General features: G+C 43.1%; 1 protein-coding gene across 1 annotated transcript in view; it reads right to left on the reverse strand.

Moving 5' to 3' along the window:
• Positions 1-16,403, reverse strand: part of CLGN (calmegin) — a 173,705-nt gene that overhangs the window by 18,941 nt on the left and 138,361 nt on the right. Inside the window, exons 9-13 of the mRNA XM_069743975.1 lie at positions 15,566-15,679; positions 11,572-11,728; positions 11,265-11,480; positions 1,640-1,759; positions 1,336-1,480 (exon numbers count right to left, since the gene is read on the reverse strand). Of these exons, the coding sequence (XP_069600076.1) occupies positions 1,336-1,480; positions 1,640-1,759; positions 11,265-11,480; positions 11,572-11,728; positions 15,566-15,679 (752 nt within the window). The remainder of the gene's footprint in view (positions 1-1,335; positions 1,481-1,639; positions 1,760-11,264; positions 11,481-11,571; positions 11,729-15,565; positions 15,680-16,403) is intronic.

Here is a 16,403-nt window from a genome sequence, read left to right on the forward strand (position 1 = left end):
GCTGCAATGCTAGGTAATTGAAGCATGCGTTTCATAGTAGTGTGGTATCCAGAACAGAAGTTATACCCACTGTACTATGGTAACTTACAGGCTAATTCTGCCATGTTTCCTCTCTTACTGAGAGGGCTAACATTTTAATATTTCTTTATAGAAGAAAAAGCTGGTAAATAAGTGTCTTTATTGTTACCTACAGTATTTATCAATTTAACCTGCAATTTTTTTGTGCCAAAATACAAGACATATTATTTTGTTAGTGAGATGTGAGTTAGGAGAAATTTTGTACATGACCTTCCTAATCAAAGTCAAGAAGAAAATTCTTACTTGATGGCGTCTGGCATGTAAGAAGTAATTTCAACCAAAAAAAAATACATTTTTCAAAATGTCTCACAGCAGAGAACTGCTGTGTTTGTGCACAGAATTTTACAAGGGGTGATTCACTCGCTACTTTACCCGGAAAAATTGCTGTAACTTCTAAAAGAGATGATGTATCGTCCTGAAATTTGGACTGTACATACAATGGGTCAAGAGAAACTAATGTTTTAAAAAAGGTATTGAACATGTGCCATTCCATATTGTTCAATGTATTCCACAGGATGTCTGGGGTCATAGCCTGAATTTCTCGCTGTATGTTTTCTCAGAGCGCCTGTAATGTTTGTGGCTTGTTACTGAAAAAAAAAAATCAGACGGTGTTAAATCAGGCGATCTTGGTGGCCACAGTCTCTTGGAGATTACTCTGTCATCAAATAAGGCTACAATACACAGTTCGGACAGCGGATTTCGACCTTATTTAGAAACTCACTTTGGTACCTCTTTAAGGACTCAGTTTTCACAATGAAAACACGCTCCTCTAAACTGTATCTGTACATTTTTAACAAATGAAGAAGGAACTTGGCAGGAGTGAAATGCAAGCACCACACAAACTACCAACATGCAGAAAGGCGTGTAACAAGTCTATCTAGTAGTTGAAACGACGGGCAAGGTGACAAGTAGGCAAGACCACTAGGCACGATGCAGATTTCAGAAATGCCTCTTATAAAGCTCCAAGGTTTTATTTGCTAACAATGACTGTTTTAGCACCAGGAGCTTATCGTTGCTGGGATACAGTAACATGTGCCTTCTTGTAGGACACTGTCTATGGACACTGTATATACAGTGCCTGATGTGGGCGGGGTTAGCTTTCTCAGCTCTGCTTCATGCTAACTCTAAAAGCTCTGACTGTGTGAGAACTCAGTGATACATCATTGGATTCAGCTTCTCTTTGCCTACATCAGGCTGCTTTCAGACGAGGTAGCAAAACCTGCTGACAGATTCCCTTTAAGCTATAACAATACACACCCTTGTCTAGCTGTTCTTCCTGGTGGTCTTCATGGCCTTCTAAATCCCCCTTCTTGATATCTTTCTTGAGAGCAAAATCAGTTTCATCAGACTCTAGAAAATCACTCATTGTGAAGTCTGCATCATCTTCTTCTTCTTCAATTTTCTAAAAAAAAAGTGCATTAACGGGTTTATTTCCAGGATCTTTTGAACTCACTACTTAACATTATTGCTGGTGTACAACAATATTTTTCCTATAACATTTTAGCAGGAAATGTAAAATTGAAATCAATAAATCAAAATGGTAGAAACAAAAGCAGCTAACCTTTCTGGGCCAGCAAAACAAAACCAGAAGACCCACAGGGAGTGCGGCTGTCAGGATGTATAAGCCCCAGAGCCATGGCCGCTCATCCGCAGCACTCAGGAGTTGATTAATCATGCCTGGCTGAAAGAAAAGACATAAATGAAGCATCTTAAAGCAGTTGCAGTCCATCAACACAATGGACCCAGACTGAATCCTGAACCAATTACACCTGATCAACCAGCTGGATTTGGCTTGGAGCATTTAAGACGTTTCTCCATGTCAACGTGTATTAACATTTCATTCGGGTTGAGTATCTGATACATCTTACCCGTTATTATAAACAAGAAGGAACAATAATAAAGGCCAAGAAAAAGTACATCTTAGGCTGGTTTCACACTTGCGTTGTGCAGGGCTGCGTATTTCCTCGTATTTCCTCCATTTAACCCCGCCCACTGCAGCGCCTCTTCCATTCAGCTCCACCTACGTCAGCATGCGTCCTGTGTTCCTATCTTTAACATTGGGTACGCAGGCCATGCGAATGCAACATGTTGCGTTCGACGCAGTTCGGCACAGTGTCAAAACGACGCATGCGGAGGCATCAGCATACATTCGCAGGCCTGTGTACCCAATGTTAAAGATAGGTACGCAGGATGCATGCCGATGTAGGTGGAGCTGAATGGAAGAGGTGCGACAGTGGGCGGGGCTAAACGGAGGAAATACGAGGAAGTACACAGCCCTCCGCAACTCTGCACAACGCCAGTGTCAAACCAGCCTTAATTGCTATACGTGATGTGACATATTAATAATAATAATTTGATGTAATCATTCCTTCCACATGGAAAATGTTTTACTTGACCTCTTTGGTTGCAAATGCCAATAAATTATAAAAAATATATTACATAAAAGATAAAAAGGAGTCTTCGGCTCCAGGTGCCACAATCAATTATGGCACGCCAGCGTGGTATAATACTATACATAAATGTACTTACATACACAGATATCTGCTCGCTACACCCACTGATACTTATCTTTATATATACAATCACATATATCTATATACATAATTGTCTAAGGGGTACTTCCGTCTGTCTGTCTGTCCTTCTGTCACGGTTATTCGTTCGCTGATTGGTCTCGGCAGCTGCCTGTCATGGCTGCCGCGACCAATCAGTGACGGCCACAGTCCGATTAGTCCCTCCCCTACTCCCCTGCAGTTACTGCACGGCGCACGCTCCGTAATCCCCTCCACTCACCGCTCACACAGGGTTAATGGCAGCGGTAACGGCCCGCGGTGTAACGCACTCTGTTACCGCTGCTATTAATCCTGTGTGTCCCCAACTATTTACTATTGATGCTGCCTATGCAGCATCAAAAGTAAAAATATGTCATGTTAAAATAATTTAAAAAAAACAAAAAACCTGCTATACTCACCCTCCTCCGCCTTTCTCGCTCCTCTCCACGCTCCCGGGACCGCGCCATTGCAAGCGGCAGCTTCCGCTCCCGTCCCAAGGCTGGCGTGCGACAAGGACCTGCCGTGATGTCACGGTCATGTGACCGCGACGTCATCATGGGTCCTGCTCACACCAGCCCTGGGACGGGACCGCAAGCTGCCGCTTGCAATGGAGCGGTCCTGGGAGCGTGGAGAGGAGCGAGAAAGGTGGCGGATGGTAAGTATAGCAGAATTTCAACGGGCTATAGGTGAGTATATGTTTTTTTTTTTTTTTAAGTCTCTATACTACGTGGCTCTGTGCTGGGCAATATCACGTAGTATATTGCCCAGCACAGAGCCACGTAGTATGCTCTGGGCGTAGTATGCTGGGCAATATAATACGTGGCTGGGCAATATAATACGTGGCTGGGCAATATACTACGTCACTGGGCAATATACTACGTGGCTGGGCAATATACTACGTGACTGGGCAATATACTACGTGAGTGGGCAATATACTACGTGACTGGGCAATATACTACTTGACTGGGCAATATACTACGTGGCTGGGCAATATACTATGTGGCTGGGCAATATACTACGTCGCTGGGCATTATACTACGTGGCTGGGCAATATACTACGTGGACATGCATATTCTAGAATACCTGATGCGTTAGAATCGGGCCACCATCTAGTATATATATATTTATACTGTGTATATATATATATATATATATATATATATATATATATATATATATATATCTGATATAATAATCGCCAGTTGGGACTTCCAGCCGCTTTCCCCGAATCCCATAAGGCACCGCGGAAGTGTCACTTGCGCCTGCACAAGCGACATACACGTCTCCGCTATTCCCACGCAGGTGCAGTAACAGCCGTGTTGTTACTACGCATGCACGGGAATACTGGTGACTTGTATGTCACTTGCGCAGGTGCAGTTCGCAACAGCCACAACTGCGCGCTCTACCCGCGCATGCATGGTAACGACGCACCTGCTATTGCGCCTGTGTGGGGAATAGCGGGGACGTCTATACACCGCACTGCCAGGCCTATTTCTAATATACAGTGGGGAAAAAAAGTATTTAGTCAGTCAGCAGTAGTGCAAGTTCCACCACTTAAAAAGATGAGAGGCGTCTGTAATTTACATCATAGGTAGACCTCAACTATGGGAGACAAACTGAGAAAAAAAATCCAGAAAATCACATTGTCTGTTTTTTTAACATTTTATTTGCATATTATGGTGGAAAATAAGTATTTGGTCAAAAACAAACAATCAAGATTTCTGGCTCTCACAGACCTGTAACTTCTTCTTTAAGAGTCTCCTCTTTCCTCCACTCATTACCTGTAGTAATGGCACCTGTTTAAACTTGTTATCAGTATAAAAAGACACCTGTGCACACCCTCAAACAGTCTGACTCCAAACTCCACTATGGTGAAGACCAAAGAGCTGTCAAAGGACACCAGAAACAAAATTGTAGCCCTGCACCAGGCTGGGAAGACTGAATCTGCAATAGCCAACCAGCTTGGAGTGAAGAAATCAACAGTGGGAGCAATAATTAGAAAATGGAAGACATACAAGACCACTGATAATCTCCCTCGATCTGGGGCTCCACGCAAAATCCCACCCCGTGGGGTCAGAATGATCACAAGAACGGTGAGCAAAAATCCCAGAACCACGCGGGGGGACCTAGTGAATGAACTGCAGAGAGCTGGGACCAATGTAACAAGGCCTAGCATAAGTAACACACTACGCCACCATGGACTCAGATCCTGCAGTGCCAGACGTGTCCCACTGCTTAAGCCAGTACATGTCCGGGCCCGTCTGAAGTTTGCTAGAGAGCATTTGGATGATCCAGAGGAGTTTTGGGAGAATGTCCTATGGTCTGATGAAACCAAACTGGAACTGTTTGGTAGAAACACAACTTGTCGTGTTTGGAGGAAAAAGAATACTGAGTTGCATCCAACAAACACAATACCTACTGTAAAGCATGGTGGTGGAAACATCATGCTTTGGGGCTGTTTCTCTGCAAAGGGGCCAGGACGACTGATCCGGGTACATGAAAGAATGAATGGGGCCATGTATCGTGAGATTTTGAGTGCAAACCTCCTTCCATCAGCAAGGGCATTGAAGATGAAACGTGGCTGGGTCTTTCAACATGACAATGATCCAAAGCACACCGCCAGGGCAACGAAGGAGTGGCTTCGTAAGAAGCATTTCAAGGTCCTGGAGTGGCCTAGCCAGTCTCCAGATCTCAACCCTATAGAAAACCTTTGGAGGGAGTTGAAAGTCCGTGTTGCCAAGCGAAAAGCCAAAAACATCACTGCTCTAGAGGAGATCTGCATGGAGGAATGGGCCAACATACCAACAACAGTGTGTGGCAACCTTGTGAAGACTTACAGAAAACGTTTGACCTCTGTCATTGCCAACAAAGGATATATTACAAAGTATTGAGATGAAATTTTGTTTCTGACCAAATACTTATTTTCCACCATAATATGCAAATAAAATGTTAAAAAAACAGACAATGTGATTTTCTGGATTTTTTTTTTCTCAGTTTGTCTCCCATAGTTGAGGTCTACCTATGATGTAAATTACAGACGCCTCTCATCTTTTTAAGTGGTGGAACTTGCACTATTGCTGACTGACTAAATACTTTTTTGCCCCACTGTATATGTGTGTGATAAGTATTGAACACGTCACAAGTTTCTATTTGACATGACATTCTTACCTGATGTCGGTAACAACCCATTCAATCCACACAAGCAAAAGAAATCAAACCATAGATGTCCATAATGTTAGTTATATGTAATATTGAGAAATGACAAAGGGAAAAAGTATTGAACGCATACTGAAGTTTATTTAATATTTCGTACAAAAGCCTTTGTCGGTGAAGACAACTTCAAGACACATCTTGTATGGAGAAAATAGTCAAATGCATTGCACAGGTGTGATTTTGGTCCATTCTTCCACACAAACATTCTTCAAATCCTGAAGGTTCAGTGGGTTCCTTCTATAAACTATGAGCTTTAGTTCCTTCCATAAATTTTCTATTGGATTCAGGTTAGGTGATTGGCTGGACCATTCTAGCAGCTTTATTTTCTTTCTCTGAAACCAATTAAGGCTGCCGTCACACTATCAGTATTTGGTCAGTATTTTACATCAGTATCTGTAAGCCAAAACCAGGAGTGGAACTATTAGAGGAAAAGTATAATAGAAACATATGCACCACTTCTGCATTTATCACCCACTCCTGGTTTTGGCTTACAAATACTGATGTAAAATACTGACCACATACTGGTAGTATGACGGCAGCCTAAGAGTTTTCTTTTGCTGTGTGTATGGGATCATTGTCTTGCTGAAATGTCCACCCTCATTTCACCTTAATCATCTGGTTAGATGGCAGCAGATTCAAGAATGTCTTGGTACATTTGTCCATTCATCCTTCCTTCAATGATATGAAGATTGCCAGTGCCATATGCTGAAAAACAGCCCCACACCATGATGTTCCCACCTCTACACTTCACTGTTGGTATGGTGCATTTGGGGTGAAAAGCAGTGCCATTTCGCCTCCAAACATGGTGAGTATTACGGCATTCAAAGAGTTTAATTTTGGTGTCATCTAATCGGACTATATTTTCCCGGTATTTTTCAGGCCAAATGTTGTTGAGCAAACATTAAATGTCCATCCAAGTAGAAAAGAAATGGCAGCACTCACCGATCCTTCCAAGAGAGGTAACTTTATTGGCTTATATTAAAATCTTCACGGCCGGGTTTGCAGATTTACAGAGTGCGGCAAGCCTGACGACGGCCGTTTCGCGCCCACCTGACGCTTCTACGGGTCAGACTCACCCGTAGAAGCTCCAGGTGGGCGCGAAACGGCTGTCGTCAGGCTTGCCGCACTCTGTAAATCTGCACCCCCGGCCGTGAAGATTTTAATATAAGCCAATAAAGTTACCTCTCTTGGAAGGATCGGTGAGTGCTGCCTTTTCTTTTCTACTTGGATGGATTTTATGACATGTTCGGGCTGAAGCACCCGTGATCTGGCGGTCACACTCCCATCGCAGGTGAGCAGGCATAATTATCCTCTTAAGCAGTGGTGCTGTCAGCTGTGCTCTCTTGCAGATCGATACAAACATTAAATATGCTTAAACGGGCATTTTGTTCAGCAATGGAGTCTTGCATTGTGAGTGTGCTTACAAGCCATGGAGGTTGAGTGCATTACTTATAGTATTCTTTGAAAAAAATGTACCTGCTGATTCCAGGTCTTTCTGTAGCTCTCCACAGGTGGTCCTTGACTTGGATAACTCCTCTGACAATTATTTTCACTTCTATGTCCAAAATCTTGAGGGGACCACCTGGTTGTGGCCGGTTTATGATGAAATGATGATCTTTCCACTTCCGGGTTATAGCCCCAACAGTGCTCACTGTGACCTTGAGTAGTTTTGAAATTCTTCTGTAACCAATGCCATCAGTGTGTTTTGCAACAATAAGGTTGCAAAGGTCTTGAGACCGTTCACTGGTTTTACCCATCATGAGATGTATTTTGTGTGGCACCTTGGTAATGAAACACCTTTTTACAGGCCATCAGTTGACCCACTTGATATTATTTTCATTAAGTGGCAGGATTGCTTTCTATTTACTGATAGATTGCAGCTGGTGCTATGACTTTGCATGGCTTTTTGCACCTCTCTTTCTTCATGTGTTCAATACTTTTCTCTGTCATTTTTCATTATTATACATAACTTAATTTATGGACATCTACGGTTTGATTTCCTTCCCTGTGTGGATTGGATGGATTGTTACCGACATCTGGTGAGACTTTCATGTCAATGAAAGTTAGAAATATATTTACTTGGAAACCTGTGGTGGCGTGTTTAATACTTATTTCACTCACTGTATGCATGTATATTGTGAGAGATCAGCTCTATGGTAGACACTGGTTCATACACAAGATTCAGCTTGTCGATTCAAACAAACGGGCAATTTCTTAAATATTCATAAACCGTTTGGTTTCACAAAAAAAACAGCCTCTCCCGGGTACAAAGAAGTTATAACAGAACAAAAATAGAAAATATCCAGTGCATAAAAAGCACTAGATGGTGGCCCGATTCTAACGCATCGGGTATTTTAGAATATGTATGTAGTTTATTTATGAAGTTTTCAGAATAATGCAATTTATACAAAGGATTCGGCCGGCCGCGACCAATTAGCGAAGTGTGGTTCAAATTCACCGCGCCAATCCGCGGGCGGACTGCACCTGTCGCTGATTGTTCGCGGCCGGGCGTGACCAATCAGTGAAGCCAGGACCGGCTCCAGGTTTTTGAGGGCCCCTGGTGAAAGAGTCTCAGTGGGCCCCCCTCTTTAACACATACCACGATTCATGATGCACAGATACAGTAGAGAAATATAGCACAGCCAAGTAGCGTATAACACAGCCCACGTAGTATATAACACAGCTCATGTAGTATATAGCACAGCCACGTAGTATATAGCACAGGCCACGTAGTATATAGCACAGGCACGTAGTATATAGCACAGCCACGTAGTATATAACACAGCCCATGTAGTATATAGCACAGCCACGTAGTACATAGCACAGCCAAATAGTATATAGCACAGCCCACGTAGTAATGCTGGAGACACTGGGGCAGATTGCTGGACACACTGGGGCAAACTGCTGGACACACGGGGTAATATGCTGGACACACTGTGGCAAATTGCTGGACACACTGTCTGAGGGCAATGCTGGACACACTGGGGCAATATGCTGGACATACTGGAGCAGATTGCTGGACACACTGGGGATAATATGCTGGACACACTGGGGCAGATTGCTGGACACACTGTCTGGGGGCAATGCTGGACACACTGGGGCAATATGCTGGACATACTGGGGCAGATTGCTGGACACACTGGGGGTAATATGCTGGACACACTGGGGCAGACTGCTGGACACACTGGGGGTAATATGCTGGACCCACTGGGGCAGATTGCTGGTCACACTGTCTGGGGGCAATGCTGGACACACTGGGGTAATATGCTGGACATACTGGGGCAGATTGCTGGACACACTGTCTGGGGCAATGCTGGACACACTGGGGCAGATTGCTGGACACACTGGGGGCAGGACTGGAGGCATGGGCAGAATGTAGATACGGGGCATGATTGGAGACACGGGGCAGAATGAAAGACATGGGGCAGGATTGGATCATGGGGCAGGATGGATACGATGGAGACAGATGGGGCAGGATGGGGAGATCATATGGAGTAGAATGGATACTCATGAGGGCAGGATGCGAGAACATATGGCTGGAACCAGGAATGAGATAAACGGGGCCAGGATGGGGAATATTATTACCATAGGGGCTAATTAAGGGATATTATTACTGCAGTGATGTATTTATTTTATTTTTTGAGTATACTGTTTTAAATGGAGGGGCGGTCCTGTTACTGTGCAGAGTGACACTATATCGCCTTTTTTTCTTCATGTGGTATAATATAGAAGTTGTGAAAAATTAAGTAATGTGTTCTGCAAGCGGAGCTTGAGATAACTGTTATTTCCTGCAGAAACGAGTCCTGCCTGGAAGAAATGATGGCGGTCTGTGCTGGATGAAAGATGAAGGACTTCACCTAGAGACGTCACTGGTGAGTCAGTGTTACCTATACACTGACACTATACACTGTATACTATATACAGAGGTCATGTGTACAATGTCACCAGTGATCACTGTATTACCTATACATTATATACAGAGCTCCTGTGTATAATACCACCAGTGATCTTTGTATTACCTCTACACTGACACTGCATACTAAGTACAGATCTCCAATGAATACTGGCACTTATGGTGATAGTATTGTGTTTTTTGTTTTTTTATTACTGATCAGTATTGTAGTATTCAGTCACTATGTGGTGGTAATATGTGGTCTGGAAATGGTGTTGCGGTATTTGTCCCTTGTATGTGCTATTTGGTCACCAAGTGGTGGTAATATGTGGTCTTGACATGGTGCGATGGTATTTGTTCCTTGTATGTGATATTATTCGATCACTGTGGTTGTAATTTGTGGTCTGGTCATGGTGCGGTGGTATTTGTTCCTTGTATGTGATATTGGTCATTTTAAAAATTGAAAAATAAATCAAAATATACCTACGGTATATTGTATTGCATATTTTAACAAATATTTAATAGGTTACAGTAGAGTAGGGCCCGGCCATTTTTCTGGAATAATCTGGTTCAGGTATATCATGACCCCCGTCACATGACCGGGGGGCCCACAGTGTCTGAACAGCCCGGGGCCCTGGCTACCCTTAATCCACCCCTGGATCCCACCCAACAATTTCAGCTGCTTGAATAACGCAGACCCATAATCCTGGCCCATTAAAACACCTCATCACTATGTGGCTGGAGCCTGCCTCTCTGGGTCCTACATCACCGAGGCTTGGCACCTCGGGAACACATACACCTTATAGTGGGATAGGGAGTATAATATTTGATATGGGTGTCATGTCGGACGCTATTCACACTAGGGCGTCTGACAGACAGCGGTAATTCCACATTTGTCCACTATACGCTCAGTGGCGCCGGCTAGATTTTATCCAGGTTATCCAGGGTTAATCTGGCTGGTAATCTGGTTGGAGGCTGGGTCACGCCCGTGGCCTTTAAATAGTCATTCTGGACTTTGGGCGTCGCCGATTATAGCTTGTGTCTTGTGCCTGGTGATCTCGGTCTGGAGTGGTGGTCTAAGAGTTGAAGTATCGTATCTGGTGGTGTATTATCCTTTATCATATTTCTCCTTCCTATATTTGTGTTTATTTTTGCTCTGTGCTCATTATAGTGTTTTCCTGTGTGTCTGCGGCGTGGTGCGTTTTCAGTTTTCCTTGTCTGTACTTTCTGTGTAGGTTGGTGTGTGGTCTTATCACTGGGTGGCGGGTGGAGGTTTCAGCAGAGGGCTGAAACAGGAGTTCGGGTCAGGCCTGGCGGCCCAGACAAGCACACCATCAGTGTAAATTCTGCGAGAGGGACATACAGGGTTTTCCCTAGTCTGAGGGATATCGCAGGGGCCCGGGTAATCAGCTTTAGTCTACCCAATACCCCCGTGACAATGGGGCTGTGTAAATTAATCACTGTACATTTTAAATATATCCATACAGACACTTACACACAGAGATATAAATACATATAGGTATACAGCAAACCTCATTGGCACTGGCCACCAGTTTCTTCAGTCCCCAGCTATCAGAAGCCCAACGGTCTGCCACTTCCTTCTCTGTACAGATAATAAAGTTGTCAAAATAGATATTAGATGTCATTGACCATAGCTCCAAACCAATGGCACTGAAAGGCGTCATTCTGAATGGATTGAGGTCCTCAAAGTAATGTGGGTTTGGGATTTTACGTGGTTTCCAAATTCCCTGTACAAAAAAACAACAAAAAAAAACAAATTCAGATCTGGTATAAAATATAACAGAGTAAAAACTAGTATTGACCATACAGAATAATCACCTGGTAATTAGGGTTCTCAATCATAGGTGGCTTCCATTGTCCCTTGTAATTAGGATTGTCTATGAGTGGGGGTGTCCACTCTCCACATCCAGGTGCAGGCTTACACTTCGGGTTTGAAATTAGAGGAGCTTCCCAATCACCATCCATGTCTTCATTCCTAACAATGTCATATGGGCCCTTCATTACATTGTAATACCACCGAAATAATACACATACATGGAAAACATTGTACTATATCTTCATGGCTGATATTATACATAAACTACAACATATAATTTAATCTGTCACAGCAGCACTGTTCTGCCTCCGCCATCTAATATTGTTACCCTTATTATCTGTTTGCATAATTGCAGGTTTCTCAGTATGGATATTCATACCTTTATTTGTTTGTGATGCTTTGGCTCCCTCTAGCGGCCAGTTGTTGGCAGTTCAATCTTCTGTGTTTGTATTATCCATGTCTCATTCTCCTCCTCCTTTGCAATGCATTCTGGTAGCTCAGCCTCCATTTCCCTCCATTTTTTCCTTTCACTTTCCTCAGTCTGCCTTCAAGGAAAGACGCTTCACTTCATCCCCCTTGCGATTGCATTGCCGGTATGTCTTTATGCTTCCTATAGATATTTCTGCTCCATATTAGCCTAGCCTAGCCAGTTGTACTCCCAGTTCAATTTCTAGCCTTCTAAATGTTATGCATAATGTATATCATGTGTATTATGTATCTGTTCTATACCATGCACTGATTCTATGTATATCATTGTTCACAGTTTCACCGCATCAATATACCACTACGTTTAATAAAGCACAGACTCAACCACAGTCTCCTTATTGGACCCCGGTATAGCGGTTTAGCTGACTGTATAGCTACGTATGAGCCTGCCTCAGCTAGTGAGGACAGAACAAGCACAGTGGCTCAGTTGTTAGCATTGCAGCGCTGGAGTCCAGGGATCAAATCCCATAAAGGACAACATCTGCAAGGAGTTTGTACTGTATGTTCTCCCCGCGTTTGCGTGGGTTTATTCCGGGTTCTCCGATTTCCTCCCACATTCCAAAGACATACTGATAGGGATTCTAGATTGTGAGCCATATCGGGTACAGTAATGATAATGTATGTAAAGCGCTGCGGAATATGTTGACAAAATATAAATAAAAAGATTATTATTATCTGTCATTCAGTTATACTAATGTCTTCCAAAAATTCAGCAGGCTGCTGATAAAACCCTCATGTAGAGCTGGTGCCTATGCCCTCTGCCTCTCTCTGACGACGGCGACTCACTCATAGCAGTGGCATCATTCCCTCTCCGTCTACTGATACCCGGGTAGCGCACAAAGGGCGCAGATACCTGGACACTGTGTTTAGGGAACGAATGGTCCCGTCCTCTTAAAGGGACATCACGCGCCATCCTAAAGTTTCCCCAGCTAATGGTTCGGAGACACACATTACCGTATATAAGGCACCTCTACCTGATGGGAAGTGCCTGTGCAATGTTGTAAGTTTGTTCCTAGACACTTTTGTTAGTTTTCAGGTCCCAGTGCTCGTATTTCTGTATACCTGCCTGTATATCAGCCGTGCCCACCTGCCTGGCTATTAGCCCTGCCTGCCTGCCTGCCTACCCGCTCCTGCCAGTGTTCATCTGTACATCAGCTGGTCAAGTTCGCACATGCCAGTGCTAATCTGTACATCAGCCAGTCCAGTCCACACCTGCCAGCATTCTTCTGTACATCAGCCGGTCCAGTCCACACCTACCAGTGCTCATCTGTACATCAGCCAGTCTAGTTTGTATCCGTGGTTCCTGTGTTCCTACAGTACCTGCCTGCATCTACTGTTCCTTCCTCTGGGTCGTTCCTGCTACCTGTCGCTAGGGGGTCAGCTGAAATCTTCCTGAGGTCAGTCTTGCAGTAGCACCTGGTCTCACCTTTTTTGTCTCTTCTAGGATCATGGTATCATCAGCCGCCGTGTATCCTAGGTCAGACTTGGTGAGGCACCTAGATACGCCCCTCCAGGCTTTCCGTAGGCCTTGGCACAGTGATTCTACCACCAAGCCCATTACACCTCACAGGATGCCTGGTAAGGTTTTTGCCAGCAAAGAATTGCAATTTTTTGCTGGAACAGCATTAAAAAGTTCCAGCTTGTAAATTACAATACGAGTATGTTCACTTCTGTTCATATGTCAGTATAGTGTACATGAAAAGTTAAGGACCTTTGCAGAACAATTTGCTATATTGATGCTGAACTACAGCCGGTATTAATGTCCAGAGATTTGTACATTTGGTGACCCAATGAAAATGTTGCCTAGTTTACACCTTAATGACATGCCATTTTATTTTTATTTTTTCATCTATACACCCTGAAACCAGAGCTTTTCATTTTTCCATTGATATTGCTGTATAAGAGCATGTTTTTTCCAAGACAAGTTGTATTTTTCATGTCAACATTTTGGAATATATATAATGGATTATACAACATATCAATTTTTTCTTGGGATAAAGAGATTGTGAAAAAAAAAACACCATTTCACCAATGTTTTTTGGTTCTGTCTTAATGGTGTAAACTATGCAGTATAAACAATATGATAACTTTATTCTGGGGCTCAGTACATTTATGAAAAGCTACATTGATATAATGATTGCACCGATGAACTGTAATGCTTTTTGAATATATCATTGTTTTTATCACTGAAATCTTGCTGAGTGCTGGAACAATCAATTATTTCTACATTGTTTTATAGCATTGAATCCCTGCCTGCACAGCCCCCGAACACGGACTTCTTCTCTCTGCCGTCACACTAGCAGTATTTGGACAGTATTTTACATCAGTATTTGTAAGCCAAAACCAGGAGTGGAACAGTATAATAGAAACATATGCACCACTTCTGTATTTATCACCCACTTCTGGTTTTGGCTTACAAATACTGATGTAAAATACTGACCAAATACTGCTAGTGTGATGACAGCCTTACTTTTCAGGTTCGGCAGCCTGAACAAAGCTTGCAGAAAGACTGCAGCGCTGACAATCAAAAAGCTTTACTGTGTAGACACTTCCGGCTCATTCACAGCTACAAGTATTGGAATAGGTGTGATTGGCCGATGCACACTATGCAAAAAAAAAAAAAGAAGTGTGATCCTGGCGGCTGCGGGCTGCTCTTTTTAGGCTGAGGAGGGACAATATCCATGGCCCCTTCCCAGTCTGAGAAGACCAGCACCCAGCGGTCTGCTTTAATATTGCTGGTTGCCAAAACGTGGGGGAATCTCACGCTGTTTTTAAAAATGATTTATTTAAATAATTAAATATACGGCTTGGGGGTCTCCTCTATTTTTGATAACCAGCCAAGATAAAGCTGACAGCTAAGGACTGGTTAGCCAGAATAGAGGGCACCCCACAACATTTTTTTTATTTTATTTATTTATTGCACAGGCGCGGGCTAATGAATACTCTCAGCTTCGTATGCCTGCTCACGCTGCTATCAGCGAGAGTAGGCGTACGATGATGAGAGTAGTAGTCTCATCAGCCGAAAATTTGACCGGTGGTAACCTTTTTACAGCTGGTAACAGACATACCGGCAATCAGAGCCAGTGTTTCCCACGCTGTCACACAGATGACAGTGTGGGAAACATCGGATGTTTGGGCCCCCCATTCATTTGAAAGGAGTCCTGGTTTGGGTTTGAAGTCTGGTACCTGAACTGAACTTTTTCTTCAGCTGAACCCTCACTGACCAAAACATCCACGGGTCCACCCATCACCAGTCATAACGACCACATACCACAGCTCAATTACCTTTTAGTTCTACTTTAGTCAAATTGTGCACAAAATTGCTCATTTTTTTGCGTTTATATCTACTTAAAATGAGGTGAAATGTGGACATATGTTTTTAAACACCAATCCTTGATATATTAGTGGAGTGTCTATGCAGTCCTGGGGATTTCTAGTTTCAAAATGTTTTTCCGTGAAATAATCAAATGCAGGATATCAACAAATATACCAGCACATACACCTTCTTACCAGTCACTTGGCTTCTGAGCCTCTGGATCAGGTACCAGATGAGGCTCACCTTCCAGCCAGCCTTCTGGTTTCACAGCATTTACATCCTCGATCTTATCAGACCCCCCTTCATCCCTGAAGGAGATATTAGATCTACACTTCAGACACACCATAATTATAGCAACAACACACAAAATATACAATACAGTATTGCCACTGATAAGGTCAATTCAGGATAAAAGGAAAATGTGAAACTTAATATTGAATTCAGGGGCCAAGGAAATGTAAGAGCCAGTACGTAGGTTTCTCTAACGAGAAGGGTAGAAGTTCCTCAAATACAATCAATGGAAATTACAGTGAAGCCCTAGACAGCAGCCGAAAGATTTCAAGTGCATTTTCAACTTGGCTCTTTCTACAGCAAAATATATGTAACTACTATTTATCAGACTAAATTATTAATTCCCTTTCACTACAAATGTGCATCCACTCTGCAGATGACATCACTCTAAAAGTAATATCAGAGGCTCCCCACTTCATCTGGTTACCGACGCTTCTCAGACATAGACTGCCTGAAAGACATCATCGCTCAATACATATTATATATTTATTATGTCAGTCCCAGGTTTCTCACGTAAAGCAAAAATCATAACTAAACATTTTTATCCCAGCTTTAACATGCAGAATTTTCCATAAATCTCTTAATAGTAGCTAGTGTTGTCACTCGAAGCTTGTGGCCCCCAGTGCAAAATCTCCAACAGGGTTCCCAACTATCACAGGTCTTTAATAGTGGTAGTCTCCTCATATGGGTTAAAAGGACCTTTTTGGGCTTCTCTGCATCCATTCCTACATGGATTTTAAT

Source organism: Ranitomeya imitator, chromosome 1, assembly GCF_032444005.1.
Source record: "Ranitomeya imitator isolate aRanImi1 chromosome 1, aRanImi1.pri, whole genome shotgun sequence".
NCBI lineage: Eukaryota > Metazoa > Chordata > Amphibia > Anura > Dendrobatidae > Ranitomeya > Ranitomeya imitator.